Source organism: Dama dama, chromosome 9 (genome assembly GCF_033118175.1).
Source record: "Dama dama isolate Ldn47 chromosome 9, ASM3311817v1, whole genome shotgun sequence".
Lineage (NCBI taxonomy): Eukaryota > Metazoa > Chordata > Mammalia > Artiodactyla > Cervidae > Dama > Dama dama.
In genome coordinates this window covers 22,939,376-22,958,874 of record NC_083689.1, presented here as the reverse complement: position 1 = coordinate 22,958,874, position 19,499 = coordinate 22,939,376, and the positions used below count along the sequence as shown (strand labels likewise).

At 52.0% G+C, this 19,499-nt stretch overlaps 3 protein-coding genes across 7 annotated transcripts in view; 1 reads left to right on the top strand and 2 right to left on the bottom strand.

The window, feature by feature from the left end:
• Positions 1–820: 820 nt before the first annotated feature.
• Positions 821–13,442, bottom strand: MYDGF (myeloid derived growth factor). Of its 2 annotated transcripts, XM_061150640.1 has the most exons (7): positions 13,208–13,442; positions 11,778–11,828; positions 6,356–6,417; positions 4,739–4,820; positions 3,183–3,255; positions 1,756–1,873; positions 821–1,017 (listed from the first exon to the last, which is right to left on the bottom strand). In XM_061150640.1, exons 1-6 carry the CDS (start codon positions 13,382–13,384, stop codon positions 1,794–1,796), a joined length of 525 nt encoding a protein of 174 aa, XP_061006623.1. In that variant the 5' UTR covers positions 13,385–13,442; the 3' UTR covers positions 821–1,017; positions 1,756–1,793. The 2 variants fall into 2 exon arrangements, with proteins under 2 accessions (XP_061006623.1, XP_061006622.1); XM_061150639.1 differs by lacking the exon at positions 821–1,017 and having other exon boundaries at positions 1,309–1,873; positions 13,208–13,441.
• The window catches only part of LOC133062087 (uncharacterized), a 20,560-nt gene continuing 14,498 nt past the window's right edge, over positions 13,438–19,499 (top strand). For 2 of the 3 annotated variants that reach the window (XR_009694105.1, XR_009694104.1), the window contains exon 1: positions 13,495–13,615. Coding sequence is in view for 1 of the 3 variants with exons in the window: in XM_061150637.1 (XP_061006620.1) it covers positions 13,566–13,615 (50 nt within the window). In the remaining 2 variants the exon portion in view is untranslated. Of the gene's footprint in view, positions 13,616–19,499 lie in introns of all 3 variants that reach the window. The other variant, XM_061150637.1, reaches the window with a different exon arrangement.
• DPP9 (dipeptidyl peptidase 9) overlaps positions 17,903–19,499 on the bottom strand; it is a 38,006-nt gene continuing 36,409 nt past the window's right edge. For both annotated transcript variants that reach the window (XM_061150634.1, XM_061150635.1), the window contains one exon: positions 17,903–18,956. In XM_061150634.1, coding sequence (XP_061006617.1) covers positions 18,864–18,956 — 93 coding nt within the window. In that variant the 3' untranslated portion in view covers positions 17,903–18,863. The remainder of the gene's footprint in view (positions 18,957–19,499) is intronic.

Genomic DNA, 19,499 nt, shown 5'->3' with positions numbered 1-19,499 from the left:
TAAAAATCAATATTCCTCTTGGCTGGGGTCTGGCCCTCACGCAGCTCAGGGCCCAGGGAGCACCACTGCCTCTGCCTGTGTCCTGCTGCCTAGTTTCTGCAGGAAGCCTCGGGGAAGCATCTCCTGGGCCCTGTTGAGACCTGCAGGTTGCCATGCTCGGGGGAGCGAGCATCCCCTAGGACATGTGTGCGTCCAGAGCTGCTCTGGACTTGTGTGCTGTCCAGCGGGCAAGACAGGACAGAGGACGAGATGGTTGGATGGCATCACCGAATCAATGGACGGGAGTTTGAACAAGCTCCAGGAGACGGTGAAGGACAGGGAAGCCTGTCATGCTGTGGAACGTGGAGTCGCAAAGAGTCGGACATAACTGAGCAACTGAACAAAAAGAGAGCTGCTCCTGAAGTGGCGCAGGTCGTGTGCACTTGACCACTGAGGCTGCTGCTCCTTTCCTCAAGTCCTGTGGGCCCAAGGTCCCTGTCAGTTACTGGTTCTGAGCGCAGCTGTTTTTCTTGCTTGCGCCTCCCTTGGAATGGCTCCTACACCAGTAGTGCTGGAGCCCTGGGGCTGGACCCCATGCCCTTGGTCAGCCGGCTTCTTCTCTGGCTGGCGGGGTCCCAGCAGCACCTGACTCCTTGATCGCACGAGGGGCGGGCCAGGTGAGTGACAGACACAGAGAGGCCTCAGCCAGCCCAATGCAGTGATTCTGATCATCAAGGACCCGATTCACAGCCACAGGTTTCTTTCCTCCTGGTCAGAGGCCAGGCAGACAGTCCACTGGGGGTCAGACTCCCAGGCCCTGCTGCTAGAACTGGCTGAGGCATTTGGGGATTTCATTTATTTATTTTTGTTTGCCTGGGGTGTTTCATTATTTTTTTTAAGTCACCGAGTTTGCAATCCAGCTTCAAAAAAAATAAGCAGAGCCAACTATAGGGTGCAGAACAGTTGATCTGGGAACTTCCCTGGTGGTCCAGTGGTTAAGACTCCACACATCCAAAGCAGGGGACGCTGGTTCAATCCCTGGTTGGGAAAGTAAGATCCCACATGCCATGCCAAAAATAAAAAGAGCCAGGCTTCCCCAGTGCATTCCCCTTCGGCTAGGAGTGGCCCCACAGGTGAGGCCATGTGAGCCTTGGTGAGGCTGCCTCGGGTCCGGCACGTCTGCGCCTGCAGCAAAGTCCTGCCAGAAGGTTCCCTCTGCCCGGGGGTGACTCAGTTCGCCTGTCTTCAGCAGCAAAGGAAAGTAGGGGACCCCAGCCCTGCAAGCCCAGCCAGTGGGGGGGCACCAGCGCTGGATGCCAAGACTGTGGGTGCTTTTTAGTTGTCTTATTTATTTAAATATGAAAGAACATTTCATTTCTGCCCAGTCTGAAAGTTGGTCCCCTGGGGAGTGAGAAGGCGGCTGGTGTGGGATCACAGGCGGCGGGGGGCTCCCCCGCAGAACATCCTGGAGCCTGGCCTGATCCCAGTGGGTAGGAGGGGATGCTCTGGCTTCAGAAAAGCCATGATCCCGGGAGACGCCCCCCCTGGCCCCCCACCATGTGTCCTGATGCCTCTTCTGATGAGAAGAGCTGTGGGTCTCAGACCCACAATCTTCGGGGTGAGGGAAGGTGGGAGCCAGGTGAGTCCTAGCCCTCCAGACTCCACTCTGGGGCCTTAGCTGTCCTCCAAATGGGGCAATGTCAGCTGGGACAGAAAACCAAGAGCCCCCCAATCCCACCTAGAAAACAAGCACTGGGCCCTCTTGGGGTCCAGCACCTTGCGTGGAGAGGAGCCGCCCTCAGAGGGGCTTCAGGTCACAGTTCGCTGCGTGTTGCCTTGGCCACGATCACCAGCTTGGACAGCTCAGCCTTGAAGGCCCCAGGCCTGTGGGACACTGCAAAGGAAGAGACCCTGGGTTGGTGCTCGCCTCTGCAAGGCCTCTGGGTCCTGAGTTGGGGGGTGGGGTGGGGGCAACGATGGGGGCAGGGCAGGGGAGGGGCCTCCAAATGGACTCCATAAGGAAAGGCTCCTGGCCCTGAGAGGCTTATGGGTGATGGACAGGGGAAAGGTGGGGAAGTCGAGGGCCTGTCTGGAGGGCAACAAGAGGCCATGGGAGAGGTTGAGGTGGGAAGAGCTGTGATCACTTCAGCCACGTTGAGACTAGGTGAGGGTCGGAGGTTTGCCCTGGCAAACTTGTCTGGCCGTGCCCTGCTCTGCAGCCCCAGCCTGTCTCCCACTCCCTGTCTATCCTCCCCACTGGCACTTCCTGGGGCTCAGGGTCTGCCAGCATCCCAGGCCCCTCTGTCCTTGATCTACACTCGGAACAGGCCCTGTGCCCTGGAGGACCTGAGGGCAGGGCGGGCCTCCTTCCAGGCCCTCCTAAAACCCCCAATCACACTACCACCTTCCCTCCCCTCCCACTTTCCACTGTGGTGCCTGGTGGCACCCATGGCCACGTGGGTTCCTCATCTCACTTCTCCCCTGTCCCTCAGGACTCTCAGGCTCCCTGACTCAGCTCAACTCCACATCCACTGTCTCACTCACTCATCCCCCATTGCTCTCACCCCTCCGAGCCCCAACTCTAGCACCTACTCTTTCGGCTCTGCATTTTGCCTGCATGGCGGTAGCTGAACAGGGGTCAGAGGCCACAGGGGTCTCGGAGCCTCAGGATGTGATCCCCGGCCTCTCCCGTCACGTGGCACACACGAGGTCCCAACTTCGATGCCTGAACCTGTCACAGGGCCCAGGACGCCCCCTCCCCCACACCCCACTGTGGAGCTGAGCAGACTTCACACCCTCTGTTCTCTGCAAGGGATGGGCCAAGCGTGCCTGCCACCTGTAAGCAAAAAGTGGCTTCTACATTTATAAACAGAAAGGGAAAACGGCATCCTGTGATACGGGAATGTAGTATGACATTCACATGTCAGTGTTCACAGAACAAGGTCTCATTAGCATGCAGCCACCACATGCACTGATGAGTGGGTCATGCCTGCCTTGGCCCTGCGGGGGCAGGCCGAGTCATTTCAGAGGGGGTGTTTGCCCCTAAAGCCGAAAATATTTACCAGGTGGCCCTTTTTATAGGAAGGATAGGAGCCTCCTCTCACCAGTGGCCCCTGGATCGACCCCTCATGGGGGTCTTGTCCCCTCTCTCACCTTCCCTGCTGGAGAACCTGGGTTACAGCCCCACAAACTCCTCCACCTACCTGCTGTTTTGGTCACCTCAAACTCCTCATTTTTCAGGGGAACGTCGCTCTCTTTCTCAAAAGCAGCTTTCGACTGAAAGGGAACAAGTGGAAACTTTTCTAATCAGGAAAGAACACGGCTCGGTTTGCTTCCTGGAGCAACAGAGACGACAGACTCGAGATGCTTTTTTAAGCACAGAAAAGAGAATCCAGTGGAAGTGGCGGGTTAATCCACTTACGAGATCGTCAACTGGCTTCAAACCTCATGCCTTGCTGCAAATCCGAGGAGGGAGGCATCTAATTCAGTTTTTCCCTTTAGCTGATGTATGGAAATGGCATACAAGCATGGCTGTCTCTTGAATGTAATTTTTAAAAATCAGAACTGTGTCTTTCTCAGATCAGTTAGAGTAATGGAGTTTTACAGTAAGAGTTTTACAGTAAGAATAGATTACTTTAGACACAATTTTGTGGTTGTAGTTTGATCGCTAAGTCGTGTCTGACTCTTGCGACCCCATAGACTATAGCCTGCCAGGCTCCTGTTCTTTAAGAAGTGGAGATTCCCAGGTGGCGCAGGGGTAAAGACTCCACCTGCCAATGCAGGAGAGGTAAGAGATGTGGGTTCAATTCCCTGAGTCGGGAAGATCCCCTGGAGGAGGGCATGGCAACTCACTCCAGTATTCTTGCTTGGAGACTACTCATGGACAGAGGGGCCTGGCAGGCTACAGTCCATGGGGTTCCAAAAGATATGGACATGACTGAGTGATGGAGCATGAATGCATGCAAAGAAGAGACCCAAGAGAGTGATGAATTAACAGACTGATGGTCAGTCTGATGTGTCAACTGGGAGGAGCCATGGTAGCGTTAGGCAATCAGACCCTGGTGGGGGCTGCTGGGGGGGCCACTGCTGTGACAGAGGTTCATCCTGAGCTGACTTTAAGTCAAAGAGATGGTCCTTGATGACCTGGGGATGCCTAGGGGAAGAGCTGAGGCTTCCCTGGACGAAACCCCACCAACAGCCAGGCCCCCACAGCGGAAGCCAGTTCCTACAGTGAATCTCTCATGTCTGTCTCTTGTTGGTTCTGCTTCTTGGGTTGATAAAGTAGTTTTCACACTGTTCCTGACTCAGATGCAGAAGCAGGCATGGGCTCTGCAGAATGGCTGGGCTCTGAAGGGGGTTGTGGAGGTCAGGAGCATGGCAGAAGGTGCTGGCAGAGCTGTGAACCACAGGTCACTGGCGCCAAAGGATGTGGGGCCCTCCCAATACCAGTGAGCCTGCCCCCTGGGCCCACTTCTGCCCCATCCCCAGGGCTGAGCCCCCCTGCCTCCTGGCTTCCTGCCAGCTTGGCCAGCAGGGGACATAAGTGGGAGGCTGGTAAAGCCTTATTGGAGGAAGACCGGTCTCTAGGGGCCAACTGGGATCCCCTCTGGGTACTGCAACCTGCGACCCCCAGGCCTCCTTCTAAGGGCTTGGTATCCATCTCCTCATTATTGCCACCTCCCCACCCCCAACCTGGGGGTCTTCAAGGCACAGTCCATGGTGGGCCAGCCAGACAGCCCCCAGTCTGGGCAACACTCACGTAGGCCATGCCGTACTCGATCTCGGCGCCCCGCACCTCTGCCTTGAACTGTGTGAAGTACAGGTAGGACTTGCCCTGGGGCCTGTGAAGAAAGGTCGGGAGACAGATCAGCCTGGGTCTACGTGTCCTCCATTCCCTAAGAATCTACTTGGGGATTCCATTTTTGGGAAGGACAGACTGGGTGCCCTCAACATGATTTGCTCTTTGCCAGAACATTCTTCCAGCTCCATGATGGACAAGCCTCTTCCCTTTCTGCACGGGAGCTATTTGAGGACAGGAACACTTGTGTCCATTTGCTGAGCACTTCTCATCCCCTGGACAACATCCCAGGTTTGCAGTGGGGGCGGGGCAGGGTGACATCCCCAGAGGGTGAGAAGTACAGGGGTTACCTAGGTGGCAGAGGAGGGTGCCTACAGCTGAGTGTGCCCCTAAGGGGGTGCTGCTGGGTGGGTCAGCTACGAGGTGGCAGGATGAGGACCCTGCTCTGGGCCTGTGTGGCCCAAGTCTGCCCACCTGGAGGGCTGGCACTCCCAAGTCCATGTGAGATGATGGTCTACAGGCAGGGGGATGCAGCTTGGATGACTAACCTGCAATGAGGGGGCCCCACCCCAGCTCCTCTCCTCTAGATGCTTTCCTCTGAGGCCAGGAAGGGGCAGAGACAGGCTCTCAACAGGGCTGGTGGTGGCACGCTGAGGACATGGGGCTCCCACCCTCACACTACTCGGGGCCTGGAGTGGGGCACTGCTGTAAGGTGCCTCGCAGGAGACGGGGACTGTGCACTGAGGCCAGCACACATTTTCTTAGATTAAACATCACCCTCCCGGTTCTCTATCATATCCTATTTCTTGATCTGTCCCCTGCATTGACCCCGGTCCCTGAGGGTGAGAGCGTGGCTGGGAATTCTGCTGTGTCGGACACGTGTCGATGCTTGAGAAATCGGTTCTGTAGGACCTCTCTGGAAGTCCAGTGATTAAGAATCCACCCGCCAATGCAGGGGATGCCGGTTCAATCCCACATTCCATGGAGCAACTGAGCCGTCGCTCAACTACTAAGCCTGTGTGCCACAAGAAGAGAAGCCCCTGCACCGTAACAAAGATCCTACATGCAGAAACTAAGACCCAACACAGCTAAATTAAAAAAAAAAAAAAAATCAGTTCTGCTCAGGCGATCCATTCCAGGCCATGGGGCCCAGAGGAGAAGGGCCAGGATCCGATGACACTGTAGACCCTCCTCCCCATCAGGGGGCTGAGCGCCTCCTTCTCAGGCTCCTCGAGCTGGGCTCCAGGCCATGGGGTTACGAGAAGGGTGGGCATGGTGTCAGCCCCAGGGTGGGAGGTTAAGCCCTTGAATGATGAATGTAACTGAGGGTGATGAAGAAGGGGGCAGCGTCTGCGGAGCCTGGCCCCTTTCCCGGGACTGCGGCCACTGCCTGAATGCTCCTGCCCCCCGCCCCCCCCAACCCCTTCTTGGCCTCAGTGTCAACGTGATCTCCTGGAGAGCCCCCCACCCCCAGGGAGCTCTCCCCACCCCAGAGGGTTGCAGGACTCTGTGGGCCGCCTAGAGCAAAGGTGCCTCATCTGAGGAGGGGGAGATCCCACCCCCAGGACCCTGGCTTACCTCCAGATGGTGCAGGTAAAGTGCTGGTGGTCTTCGCTGGTCCCCAGACTCATCTGCCACTTCTGGGGAGAGAGGACAGCAGGTCAACCCAGGACACACAGCCTCACCATCATGTACACAGCCCGCAGCGCACCAGGAATGAACCCCGATGTCAACTCTGGACTTGGGGTGTTGATGTGTCAGTGCAGGGTCACTGGCCCTCACAAATCCAAGTGGCTGCATTCTGATCAGGGGTGATGGGTGAGGGGAACGGGCATACGGGAAATCCCTGTGCCTCCCGCTCAATTTTACTGTAAAAAATAAAGTCCATTGGGAAAAATAAAAACAAAAATAAAAGAAGGAAAGATTGTATACTCATGCTTGCTTGTGTAAGTGCAGAGCAGTTCTTAGAGAAGATGCAAGACTGTGATAGCCATGGCAACATGCAGGATGTGGGTGGGGGCTGGGCAGATGGAAGGTGCCGGAGAGCTTTTCATGTATTTTTTTTTTTTCTTTTCTCTTTCTGAATGACATGTATTAGCTTTTTAAAAAAATTTAATTAAGAAAATAATACTTTAGGGACTTGCCTGGTGGACCAGTACTTAGGTCTTTGTGCTTCCACTGCAGGGGCACAGGTTCGATCCCTGGTCAGGGAACTAGGATCCCACATACCACTCGGTGTGGCCAAAACATTTTTAAAATTAATAATAATACTTTATGATGGTTCCAAAACATACCACTACCAGTTTATTCTCATTTTCAGGGCCTCCAAAAAGTTGGCCAAATGCAAGGTCTGGTGGCCTGAGGTGTTTCTGAGCTTAGTAAAATGAGAGTGTCTTGTCTTTCCGAAAGAGTAAAGATGGACTCCAATCGCTGATAATTTGTTTTAACACTAGAGCTTTTCCACTAATAAAAACAAGGCCGTTTTTATGTTAATTATGATGGAAGTAAATGGTCACTTATAAGCTTTCTGCCTGCAGCATGAAGGCCGGAGCCAATTACTTAGGTGGGGCAGGCAAGGCAAGTGGACCCATATATTTATTTTCTATTTAAAAACTACCGGGACTTCCCTGGGGGTCCAGTGGTTACGACTCTGCACTTCTACTGCAGGGGGTGTGGATTTGATCTCTGGTCGGCAAACTAAGAACCCTCATGCTGCACAGTGTGGCCAAAAAATAAAATTGAACAAAAAAACAGAAAAAAAACTCCTGCCCACAGTTTCAAGGGCTCACAGTTTTATGCTGTGAAATATATCTGGGATGGTCTTCCATAGCTCTTAAAAGTTCCATGACAGGCAAATCTTTAAACTTTTTTTAAGACTATGAAAGCAAACTAAATTAAAACCAAGAGTTTCTTAGCAATACGGCCAACCTCCCTCTGAGTGGTCTGTTAAACGAACTTGACTGTGGTCTTGAGGCTGCAGGCTAGGGTGGGCGGTAGGCGCCCTTGGTGAGGCTCAGATTTTGGCATCAGATACGCACATGAGGGTGTGTTTTGGGGCAGCCTGTTCAGACGGAGCCTCTGTGACCTTCTCCAGGAGGCTGGGGAGATCACGATCTAAGTGACTGAGTGTAAGTGATACATGTAAACTGTCACTGCTGTTGTTTTTCATTAAGATATATTGATAAGTAACAGATGGTGAAATGGACCCATTTGTGTATTTTTTAAAGATTTTTTTATGTAGACCATTTTTAAAGTCTTTATTGAATTTGTTACAATATTGCTTTTGTTTTATGTTTTGGTTTTTTGGTCAGGAGGCATGTGGGATCCTAGTTCCCCAACCAGGGATTGAACACTCACCCCCTGTATTGGAAGGCGAAATCTTAACCAGGATCACCAGGGAAGTCCCTGTGTCTGAGTTACCCAACTGCGACACAGATCAGTTCTGTCTCTGCAGTTGTCTATTCACCATCCCTGTGGAGTCAGTCCCTTCCTGCAAATTCCCAGTAATCACTGATCTGCTTTATCCTCATAGTTGTGCCTTTGCACAATGCCACCTGAGTGGAATCACAGCCATGATCTCCTGAGTTGGTCTGTCTCACTCCGCCTAACACATGTCTGGTTAATCTGAGTGGTTGCATGTGTATCAACAGTTCACTTACCTTTAATAGCTTTATTGAGAAACAGTTTATATAATACACAATATGCTCTTTTTAATTGCACACTTCAGTGTTTCCTAGTACTTTCAGAGCTGTGCAACCATCACCTGTATAGCCACTCCCTTTTCCCGGGGATCTTCCCTGCCCAGGGATCAAACCCAGGTCTCCTGCATTGCAGGCAGATTCTTTGCTGTTTGAGCCACAGAGGAAACCCCTACCTAATTCTCACCATCCCCCAAAGAAGTCCTAAACCCATGAGCAGTCACCCCCACTCTCTCCCCCAGGCCCTGACAACCAGGAAACCACTGTGTCTGTGGATCGGCCTGTTCCAGACGTTTCCCATCAGTGGAATCACACCCTGTATGCCCTTCTGTGCCTGCTTCTCTCACTGACCATTGTGTTCTCAGGATCTGTCCACATAGTAGTGAGCGTCTGGGCCTCACCCCTTTCCATTGCAGAGTGATGTTCCTGTGTGTGAAGGACCACGCTGTGTTCATTCATCACCTATTAAGGGACACTTGGGTGGCTTCCACTTGTTGGCTATGATGAAATCACACTGCTCTGAACAGTCACGTGCGAGCTTTGTGTGGACTTAAGTTCTCATTTCTAACAGGCGGATACAGAGGATCCAGTGGGCTGTTTCCTGCCAACGGGGCAATGGGCCAGCAGCCAGAGAGCCAGTGGGTCACACTGTCATGTTCCCGTGCTCCACTGGTGGCCCATGGTCTCTGATGATCATAGTTCTGGCTGGTGCTGCTGGAACAGGTCGTGCTGGACACGTCTGCTCTGACGTGTTTCCCTCAGGAAGAATTCCCTCATCCGAAATGGAAGAACTGAGCCTGTCGCTGGCTCAGAATTTGTGACCTAGCCGCTGTCCCAGGAGTGAGCCTGGCTCTCCCGTGAACTGTCCACCCGCAGGATCCTGTCAGGGAGGCACTGCTGGTGATGCAGGCTGTGTCCTGCCTCAGGGTAGTGGTCAAAGGGTTGCACCTTGGGGACTTCAGTCACATTCCAGTTGAGGGGACCTGGGTCCTCAGCCTCAGGGGCTGCCATGTCCTCGTGTGCGAAGTGGGGGTAATGACAGCCTCCCAGGGTTCTGAAGATGAAACATGATATGTACCTGGCTTAGCACCGCTCAGGGTGCCTGGTAAACTGCAAGGTGGGTGGGGACATCATGATTTTATTATCCAATGAACTGACCATGGACACAACCATGGGCTTCCCTGGTAGCTCGGATGGTAAAGAATCCACCTGCAATGCAGGAAACCTGGTTTCATTCCCTGGGTCGGGAAGATGACCTGGAGAAGGAAATGGCAACCCATGCCAATATTCTTGCCTGGAGAATTCCATGGACAGAGGAGCCTAGTGGGTTACAGTCCATGGGGTAGCAAAGAGTCGGACATGACTGAGTAACTAACAGTTTCACTTTCACAACCAAAGAGGCAGGGGATGCGCTGATGAGGAGAAGGTGCTTTGGGACTAATCAGGAGCCTGAGATGGGGCATGGCTCTACCAAGAGGTATGGACTGGGGTAGAATGTTCTACCACCTGTCACCACCCCACAGTGGACTGGACTGCTTGGAGAAGCAGTGAGGCCTGGAGGTGTCTGAGGGAGCGGTGAACAATCCCAGCATGCCCGTGGTCCTGGCGGCAGGAGGAAGGGCTGCAACAACCCTTGGTTCCATTGGGAAGGGCGTCACCAGGCGTTCACTACGTTTCATTACAATACTGTTGCTGGGAGTCATTTACTTTTATTTACAAATCGGATGTATCCAAAATAAGGAAAGTGGATTTCATGTCACTCTTTTATTTTAATTATCTATTTATTTATTTGGCTGCGCTGGGTCATAGTTGGGGCTTGTGGGATCTAGTTCCCTGACAAGAGATTGAACCTGGGTCTCCTGCATTCGGAGCGCAGAGTCTTAGTCACTGGACCACCAGGGAAGCCCCAACTTCATATCATCCTTGCCCAGTGGCTTTCGCCTGGGGGTAATTTTGTCCTCCAGCAGACACTGAAGGACACTTAGACATTGTCTAAATTCACAGGTTCTAGGAAGTAGGATGTGGACACATCTATTTTGGAGGACCTCATTCAACTCACTACATTATGTGAAGAATTACCACAAATTTAGTAGCTTAAAAGCACGCCCATTCATTAGCTTACAGCTCTGTAGGTCAGAAGTCTGGGTGTGGCAGGGCTGGGTCCTTTGTTCAGTCTCACAAGCTAAATCAGTGTCAGCCAGGGGCTTCCCTGGTGGTCCAGTGGTTAAGACTCTGCCTTGCAATGCAGGGGATGCGGGTTTGATCCCTGGTCGGGGAACTGAGATCCCACATGCTGCATGGCATGGTCAATAAAAAAAATGAAATAAAAGTGGGAGCCAGGCTGCATTCCCACCTAGAGATCTGGAGATTGGGGTCCTCTTCTAACTCACCTGGTTGTGGTGGGGTACAGTTCCTTGTGATTGGAGGGCTGAAGCTCTGATCTCCCCGCCACCAGCCAGGGGCTGCTCTGTGCTTCTAGAGGTCATACATCCTACCTCCTCAAAGTCAGCTGTGCTGCTCTGGTGCACTATGCCTGTCTTATGCTTCCAATCTCTCTCACTCCGTCTTCTGCCATCAGCTGGAGAAACCAACCAGCAAGGAACTGGGGACCTCAGTCGCACACCGAAAGGAATTCTGCCAACAACTTAGATCGGTCTGGACGAGGGCTCTCCCCAGAGCCTGCAGGTGAGAGCCCAGCCGGGCTGACACCTGGATCTTGGCTTTGTGAAGCATCCAGCTGAGCCGACAGGGACTTCTGACCTTCAGAACCGTGGGATAGGTACTTCCTCTGTGGTCCAGTGGATAAGACTGTGCTCCCAATGCAGGGAGCCTGGGTTCCATCCCAGGTTGGGGAACTAAGATCTCACACACTGTAACTAAGTCCTCGTGCCACAACTACTGAGCCCTCGTGCTCCAGAGTCCATGCACCACAATTAGAGAAGCCCATATGCCCCAACAAAGACCCAGGGTAGCCAAAATAAATAACTGGAAAAAAAAAAAAAGAATGATGCAATAATAATTGGGCACTGTTTTAAGCTGTTCAGTCCGTGTTACTCAGCACAGAAGACGAACATGATACTGCTCACAGAGGCTCATGAGAATGGCAGATTCAGGTCTCACATCCCTCTTTCTGTCCATATGTCTGTTCACTCTATGGAATTATGAGTAGAATCTGCCATCATCATTGGACTTGAGCACTATCTTTTAGCTTAGGCAAGAATAGTCCAGTGTCCTCTAGAGAGCAGGTCTGTATGACAATGGATGCTGTCGTACTAAACTACATGGAGTTTTGAACAACTCACCTCATTGGTCCCTCCTTGAGATGCATAGGTGAACACACAGGTATATTTGTCCTAGAGAATTGAAGGGAAAACGTCTCAGTAGCAGATAACTCAGTAGTAGATAGCATTGGAGGTTCAGGGTCTCAGAATGTCCCTCTGAGATCCAGAATCAAGAAGATCCTGCTTTTGAGTATCTACACTCAGAGGAAGGAGGCAGAGTCAGAGCCTTCTGGCTGATGTCCCTGGAGGCCAATATCCTTGGAGGCCTGGAACTTCCCCACCAGCCTCCCCACTTGGGGAGCTTCTGGCTCTGGACAAACAACCCATGTGGCTTCCAGAAGGGGGAGATCACATCTCCTCCACCACCCACCCATTTAGGAACATGAAATCCGGAAGTAGGGACACCTGGGGTCCATCTCTGCTCCACTGTGGGCCTTGGGCAAGTGCAAAGCTTTCTGTTTCTTCACCTGGAAAATGGGCCTCACATAAAGAGTCTGGCACAATATCGGGTTGTAAGGAAGTAATAAACAAATAATGACTATTGATATCGTTGTTAGACTGGAAAGCAGGACTGGGAGAGGAAGCAATTTCTCCAACAAGCTGAGGATGGGCTAGACTAGACCTAGGCCTGCTGCCTCTAGATAAAGAGGGTCTGGCCTCAGATTTCAATGAAAAAGATGGGGGACCTTGTGCAATGGAAGAAAAGAGCAACATCTGTCTACTTCCTTCCTGGTCAGAGCTGAGGCAGAACGACCTTCTGTGGGGCCTGGAGGCATATGCCCCAGGGCTTCCAGCTCTCCTCTCCCCACCTCTGGGCCCATCATGCCCTCCAATAAGGAGGGGCTCACTTGAGTCTAAACCAGACAATCCTGAAGGAAATCAACCCTGAATACTCATTGGAAGGACGAATGACTGATACTGAAGCTGAAGCTCCAGTACTTTGGCCACCTGATGCGAAGAGCCGACTCATTAGAAAAGACCCTGATGCTGGGAAAGACAGAATGCAGGAGGAGAAGGGGACGACAGACGACGAGATGGTTGGATAGCATCACTGACTCAATGAACAAGAGTTTGCGCAAAATGCGGGAGACAGTACAGGAAAGGGAAACCTGGCATGTTGCAGTCCATGGGGTCGCAGACTCGGACACAACTGAGCGACTGAAGAACAACACTTGGGTCTGAGGGATGGGGCTGCTTGGGCACGATGGGCAAGTGAGATGAGTTAGGGACTGAGGCTAGTGACCCAGCCCCCTCAAAGAAGCCAGCCCCCAGGAGCCTCGCCTCCTCTTCATTCATTCCAGCTTCCCTACCAAGTCCCGCCCCCTAACCTAAGGCCCTGCCCCTACCGGGGCTGCCCTCCTGGTCCCGCCCCCACCGGTCAGCACCCCCTCCCCAGGCCATGCCCCGCCAAGCACCATCCCTCAAGCCCCCGCGGTGTCTGAGGCACGTACCCCAGGGCCCACGTTCTGGGAGAAAGAATGCACCACGCCGCCAGGCCGCACGTCAAACGCCACCGTCGTGGGCTCGGATACCGCCTCCACCGGCCTCAGCGCCACGGCCGCCAGGAGCAACGAGACCCACAAGTTCGCGCCGCCGCTGCCATTCCTTCTTCCGCTGGGCGCTGCCATCTTGGGATCAGGTTCACGGGGGCAGGGACGGCGGACGGAGCGCGGTGAGGGACACGTAGGGAGTCAGGCGGAGGCCACGTCGTCGTCGGCGCGACCACGTGATCCGGAAGGCCCCGCCCCTCCTACCCGGGCTGCCATCTTGGGGGCGGGGCTTGGAAGTCCCAGGAGCGTTCTGGGGTTGATGGAATTGAAACAGGTTTCTTGGTTTGGGGTCCATTCGTCCCTCACTAGGTAAGTGACTGACCCTTCAACTCTTCTAGTTAGTACGTGTACAACGAATGAAGGATATAAAGGAGCACCACTGAAATTCAGGTTAATGCATGTAGGCAGAATGAGGGAAATGGAAGATCACCATTGAGCAAACAACTCTTTGATTGTTACTCCAAGATTCGTGGATCCATGCCAAAAACTGGTGGGGAAGAGGATTTTTGCATTATCTCAAAGTATTTTCCCCCGAGATACATGATAGCTACAAAGAGAAAAGTAGTAATTTTAGAGGGGCGACACCATCTTTAGCCCATTGAGCAAAGTCAACGTCGTTAAAAAAAGACAGTGACTTCATGGAGCCACCATGGGATACAGAGAAGGACATTCTGAGTGGCATCTCCGTGGAATTTCTGTGCAAAATGCACGGCCTCAATCTGATCAGAGCAGATACCAGAGGGACCCAAGTTGAGGGACATTCGACCTAGGTAGCTGGCAGTTAGTTCTCTTTAAAAATGTCATGAAAGACAAAGGCTGAGGAACCATCACAGAATGAGGAGACCAAGACGTCGAAAGGCAACTGGGATCCAGGACCAATTCCTTGCCTTAGTCTGGGTTGTTACAGCAATATCTCGCAGACTGGCTGGCTTAAACAACACATTTATTTCTTACAGCCTGTTCTGAGTGGGGGTACCTGCTCATGTTAAGAAATGCTTCCCTCTTTGCAGCTGGGTGCCGTGGACCTGTTAGGAATTGGCTCCATAAATCGGAGGACAGCAGACTATTTGGTGTTTGACACAAGGCAGTTCTTTTGATGTCTCCATTTCCCTACCTCCTGTGTTTGACCTTCAGCATATCCCTATGAAGGATTCAATTAGTGGCCAAACACTGTAGGTGACAAGGTATTTGGTTGTGAGTAGTTTTGAGTTTCCTCCTCAAGAGGGGTAGGTGTGTGTATGTGTGTTGTCTTCTCAGACTGAACCCCAGCCTCTTGTTTCTGTTTTTCCTTTTTGCCTATAAAACAAAACCCAAAATAGAAACAAACAAAAAACTAAAGGGATTTAAAGAAAAAAACCATCATTCCCAAGATTCTGCTTTTTAACCATGACATGAAATCTAGCAGTCAAAAAAGATTTGGTAACACAACTGCCACGGCTTCTGTCTCCATGGTCAGGACACCATAGACAGGGTGAGTGTGGACATCATAGAGGGTGCATGAAGGAACTCCCTTGTGGTAAATTAACAGCTCTGTATATATATATATATATATATATATTTTTTTTTTTTTTTTCTGGATATGAGGCATGTGGGATCCTAGTTCCCTGGCCCAGGGATCAAACCTGGGTCCCTTTAAGTGGAAGCTCAGTCTTAACCAACAGACTGACTACCAGGGGATTTCCCAACAGCTCTGTATTTTGACTGTGGTGGTGGTTCTAGGAATCTGTACAGGTGACAGAATGGAATAGAACTACACACATATATGAGTGCCTGTGAAAGCTGATAAAATCTGAATAAGGTCTAGAGTTTAGTTCATTGTGCTGTATTCACATCATGTTCTTGGCATGACAGTGTATTAGGGTTAGGTAAGATGTAAGCTGAGTACATGAGACTCTGCACTGTTTTTTGCAACTTCTTATGTGTCTATGGTTAATTTAAAACAAACAGGAACTTCCCTGGTGGTCCAGTGCATAGAACTTGAATGCTTACACTGCAGGGGGCACTTGTTTGATCCTTGGTCAGGGAACTAGGATCCAGCATGCCACAAGGCAGCCTGCCCCCCCCAAAAAAAGTTTCTGCTTGAGATGGTTGTGGGTTGCCAACTGCCAAGCCTCCTGGGCAACCCTAGTGACTCCTTTCTCATCAACTTCTGTCATTCTGTGACTTGTGATTAGTTGCCTCTCCACTTTCACAGTGGATTATGGGCAAGATATATTCTTATTCCTGAGATGATTCTTAACATTCATTGGCTGAGCTTCCTACCCATCAAACATTTTGAAATCAGCAACATTGTTCAGTTTGCAACATGTATGACAATGAGCTTATTTCCTTCATATATAAAGAGTGTCTACAAATGAATGAGGCCAACATATCAAAAGAAAGGTGGGCAAGGCATTCCCTGGTGGTCCAGTGGTTAGGACTCTGAGCTCTCACTACCAAGGGCTTGGATTCCATCCCTGACTGGGGAACTAAGATCCTGCAAGCCAAAAAGAAATTTTAAAAGGTTGACAAATGATTAGCAGTAAACAAGTGCCTTAAAGCATGAAAATATTCATACACACATAAAAGAAATATGAGTTCAGATTACAGTGAGCTGCTGTGTTTCACTCCCTAAGCTTTTCAAAAATAACAGGTGGTACTGAAGACTCTTGAGAGTCCCTTGGACTGCAAGGAGATCGAACCAGTCAATCCTAAAGGAAAGCAACCCTGATATTCACTGGAATGACTGATATTGAGGCTAAAGTCGCAATACTTTGACCACCTTTTCCAGCCAACTCACTGGAAAAGACTCTGATGGTGGGAAACATTGAAGGCAAAAAGAGAAAGGGATGATAGAGGATGGCATCATTGGATGGCATAATTGACTCAATGGACATGAACTTGGGCAAACTCCAGGAGATAGTGAAGGACAGGGAAGCCTGGCGTACTGCAGTCCATGGGATCACAAAGAGTCAGACATGACCTAGCAACTGAACAAGAGCAACACTGAAGGAATGGAGCAAGGGGCACACTTCACCAAGAGGTGTGTACATGGAGGCGTTCTCCTTAGAAGGCAATATTGCAATATTCTTCAAAATTAAAAATGAATATGCCTTTCAATAATTCTAGGAAATTACCCTATAAATTCAGACATGCCCAAAACATGTACAAGGCTGTTTGTCGCAGGATCTTTTGTAGTAGAGGTTGGTCAATGACAACCTGTGGGCCAAATTTGGCCAGCTGTGTGGCTTTGTAAATAAAGTTTTATTGGCACACAGCCACATCCACTCATTTATACTTTACCCTTGGCTACTTTTGAGTTGCAAGGGCCAGAGCTGAGCAATTGGAATGGAGACCGCCTGGCCTACAAACCCTGAAATATTTACTCTCTGGTCCTTGACAGTCTGTTGACCCCTGATTTATACAAAAAGCCCAGAATAATCCTATCCCTTTATAAGTGCCTGGCAAAATAAATTATGGCATTCCCAGAGCAAAACAGAAGGCAGGTATTAAAAAGAGAGACTGGGGGACTTCCCTATGGTCCAGTGGTTAAGAATTTTCCTGCCAATGCAGGTGACACAGGTTCAATCCCTGGTCCGGGAAGATTCCACATAACATGGGACAGCTAAGCCTGTGAGCCAAACTGCTGAGCCCAGGCACTGCAACTACATAAGCCTGCATGTTCTAGAGCCTATGCTCCACAAGAGAAGCCACCGCAACTAGAGAGTAGCCACTGCTTGCCACAACCAGAGACACCCTGAGCACATAAACGAAGACCCAGCACAGCCGAAAATAATTTTTCTGACGAGAGACTGGGGAGGGCTTACCTCTCATGGAGGTGGGGAGGGCATCGTTTTCCTCTCTGTACCCTTTTGTACTGGTTTATTTATTTTTGGCCACACTGCAGCATGTGGAACTTCCCCATCCAAGGATCAAACTTGTGCCCCCTGCAGTGGATGCATGATTTCTTAACCACTGGACCACCCAGGGGAGTCCCTGGTTTATTCTTTAAGCCATTGAAAATAAAATTGGAACTTCGCAAAGGATGGAGCGGGTGGTGGCCCTGGGGCCGAGGTCATTGTGCCGTTAGACACTCAAGTACCACGAGTGCGCTCGGCACGGGCAGGGTCTCCAGCCTCCTCTCTCAGCTGTTGGGACAGACGAAGAGTCCGCCCCCTGCCCCCACTTGTCAGTGTGTCCTGATGCTCCAACCACCAAATCAAGCCTCTGGACAAGAAAAGATGCAAAAGGAAGTCAGGGCCAGGCTGCCCACGACAGCCTGGGCTGGGTCCCTCAGTGGCACCCACGAGCTGCCTCAGGACCTCTGAGACTGTCCTTTGGGCATCTTCTAGCTGTGGCATGGGGCCCCCTGCTATTTTGTGCTAGGGCAGCAAGGCTGAGCAAGCAACCCCTCTCCCACCACTGCCAAGACTGCCCTGCCCTTGGCTCAGTCACCTCCTGGGACTTCCCTGCCCACCCACGGAACCCCCATCACCAGCCCTGGGGAGTTTAGCTTAGAAGGAACCTCAGGCAGGTGGCAACGCTTCCATCTGGAATTGTTTAATGTGTCTACTTCTTACACGCATAATTATAAAAGAATAAGAATTGACAAAAATATTTTCTTTCCATAATATGTAGAGGTGGTTCGTCTCTCTGGTGGGATTTTTTTTTTTTGTTGGGTTTTCTTTTTTTTTTTTAACCCGCCCCTGGCAGAACTCTTGGCGGGAGGAAAAGGAAGAGTAAGGATAACCCTGAGGCGGGGAGGGTTCCACTCCCAACCCTGGAAGCCCGGTTAGTGCGGGCCAGGCAGAAACGTGGGACCAGATGGCCGGGCTGGAGACGGGGCAGCAGTTGCTGGCCAGCAGAGCCCCAGCCAGTCACATTTCAGAGCCTGCCTAAAAGCCCGGGGAGAGCCGGGCCGGAGGGCTGCCCGCTCCCCTGCACACTACTTGGGTCTGTTGGGTGCACGGCTCCTGTTTCGAGTGCTGGCTGGGGTGAACCCGCGGCCAGCGGCAGACCCAGATTCTAGATTTAGGCACCCCTAGCTTTCTGTCTTTTAAATAATAAAATGCGCCCCACACCCTGCCCAAAAAAAAAAAAATCACAAGAAGTGGGCGCAGGTGGGGAGGACAGGCAACCGCATGCTTCTGCACCTGTGGCTGGGCCCGAGCCTAGGCCTGGCCACCCCCACCCGACCCTGCCCCCGGGGTGAATGGTGCAAAGGCCAGGCTTCTCTGAGTCTCTTCAGGCCTCCAGTGCCCAGTGGAGTTGAGGCTCCCAGACAATGGGGAGTGGAGGGATGGCTTGAGGAAGTGCTTTGTGGACGTTGGCCTCAGTGCTCCATCCTGGCAACCCAGAAGCAGCAGGCCAAAAACCCAGGAGCGTGAACAAAAACAATCAAAGGTGTGGGGGCAAAGGTGGTGGCTCCCGGGGCAGGCAGTCCTGTGGGCTGGTGGGAGGAGGCGCGGTGCGGGGCCCGCGAGGCCACTCGGTCCCTCCTGCCCCCAGCATGCACGGTGGCGGCTGCGGAGCCACTTGTGCTCTGACTGTGCAGGCCCCTCCTGAGGCGGCCCCGGGCTCAGAGGTGTTCCTGAAGAAAGTGCAGCAGTGTGACTTCATAGTGCTCGCCGGACTCGGGGCAGCGGATGCTGTGTCTCTCGTTGGGGTAGATCTGGGTGGAAAGAGAAGGCAGGCTGGTGGCACCGAGGACCCTGCACCCCAAACCTCGCCCTCTGAGTCTGGCTCCCAGCATCTCCCCTCAGGGCCTTGGTCCCACCCTCGCCCCCCTGGGAAGAGGTGTTGCTCTGGAACTGAGGGATCCAGGTTCGAATCCCCCCTCCACAGACAACTTGGTGGGCAAGTGATTCTGGGCAGGTGACAGCCTTCCCCCATGAGAGCTGAGTGAAAAACTCAGACCTTGTAGGGTCTGTGTGGCCTGGGCCAGATGATCAGGTACGTAAGTACACATGAAAGCCTTGAGAAGGTGTGCTGCTCCTCTGTCCCCCAAACCCAGGGAGCGTAAGGAACTCATATCAGCAGAGGGGCTGGGGCTTCAAATCATGGAGACATTTGCTGCCCTCCACTTGAGCCACTGCATTTTACCAACAGGCCCCACTGGGGATTGGACACACCGAGGCCTGTAGCCTCGCTCTAGGAGGGCGTCGCCCCAGGTTTTGCAAAGTGCTTCCTGGGCGCCCTCGGTAACCAAGGGTGG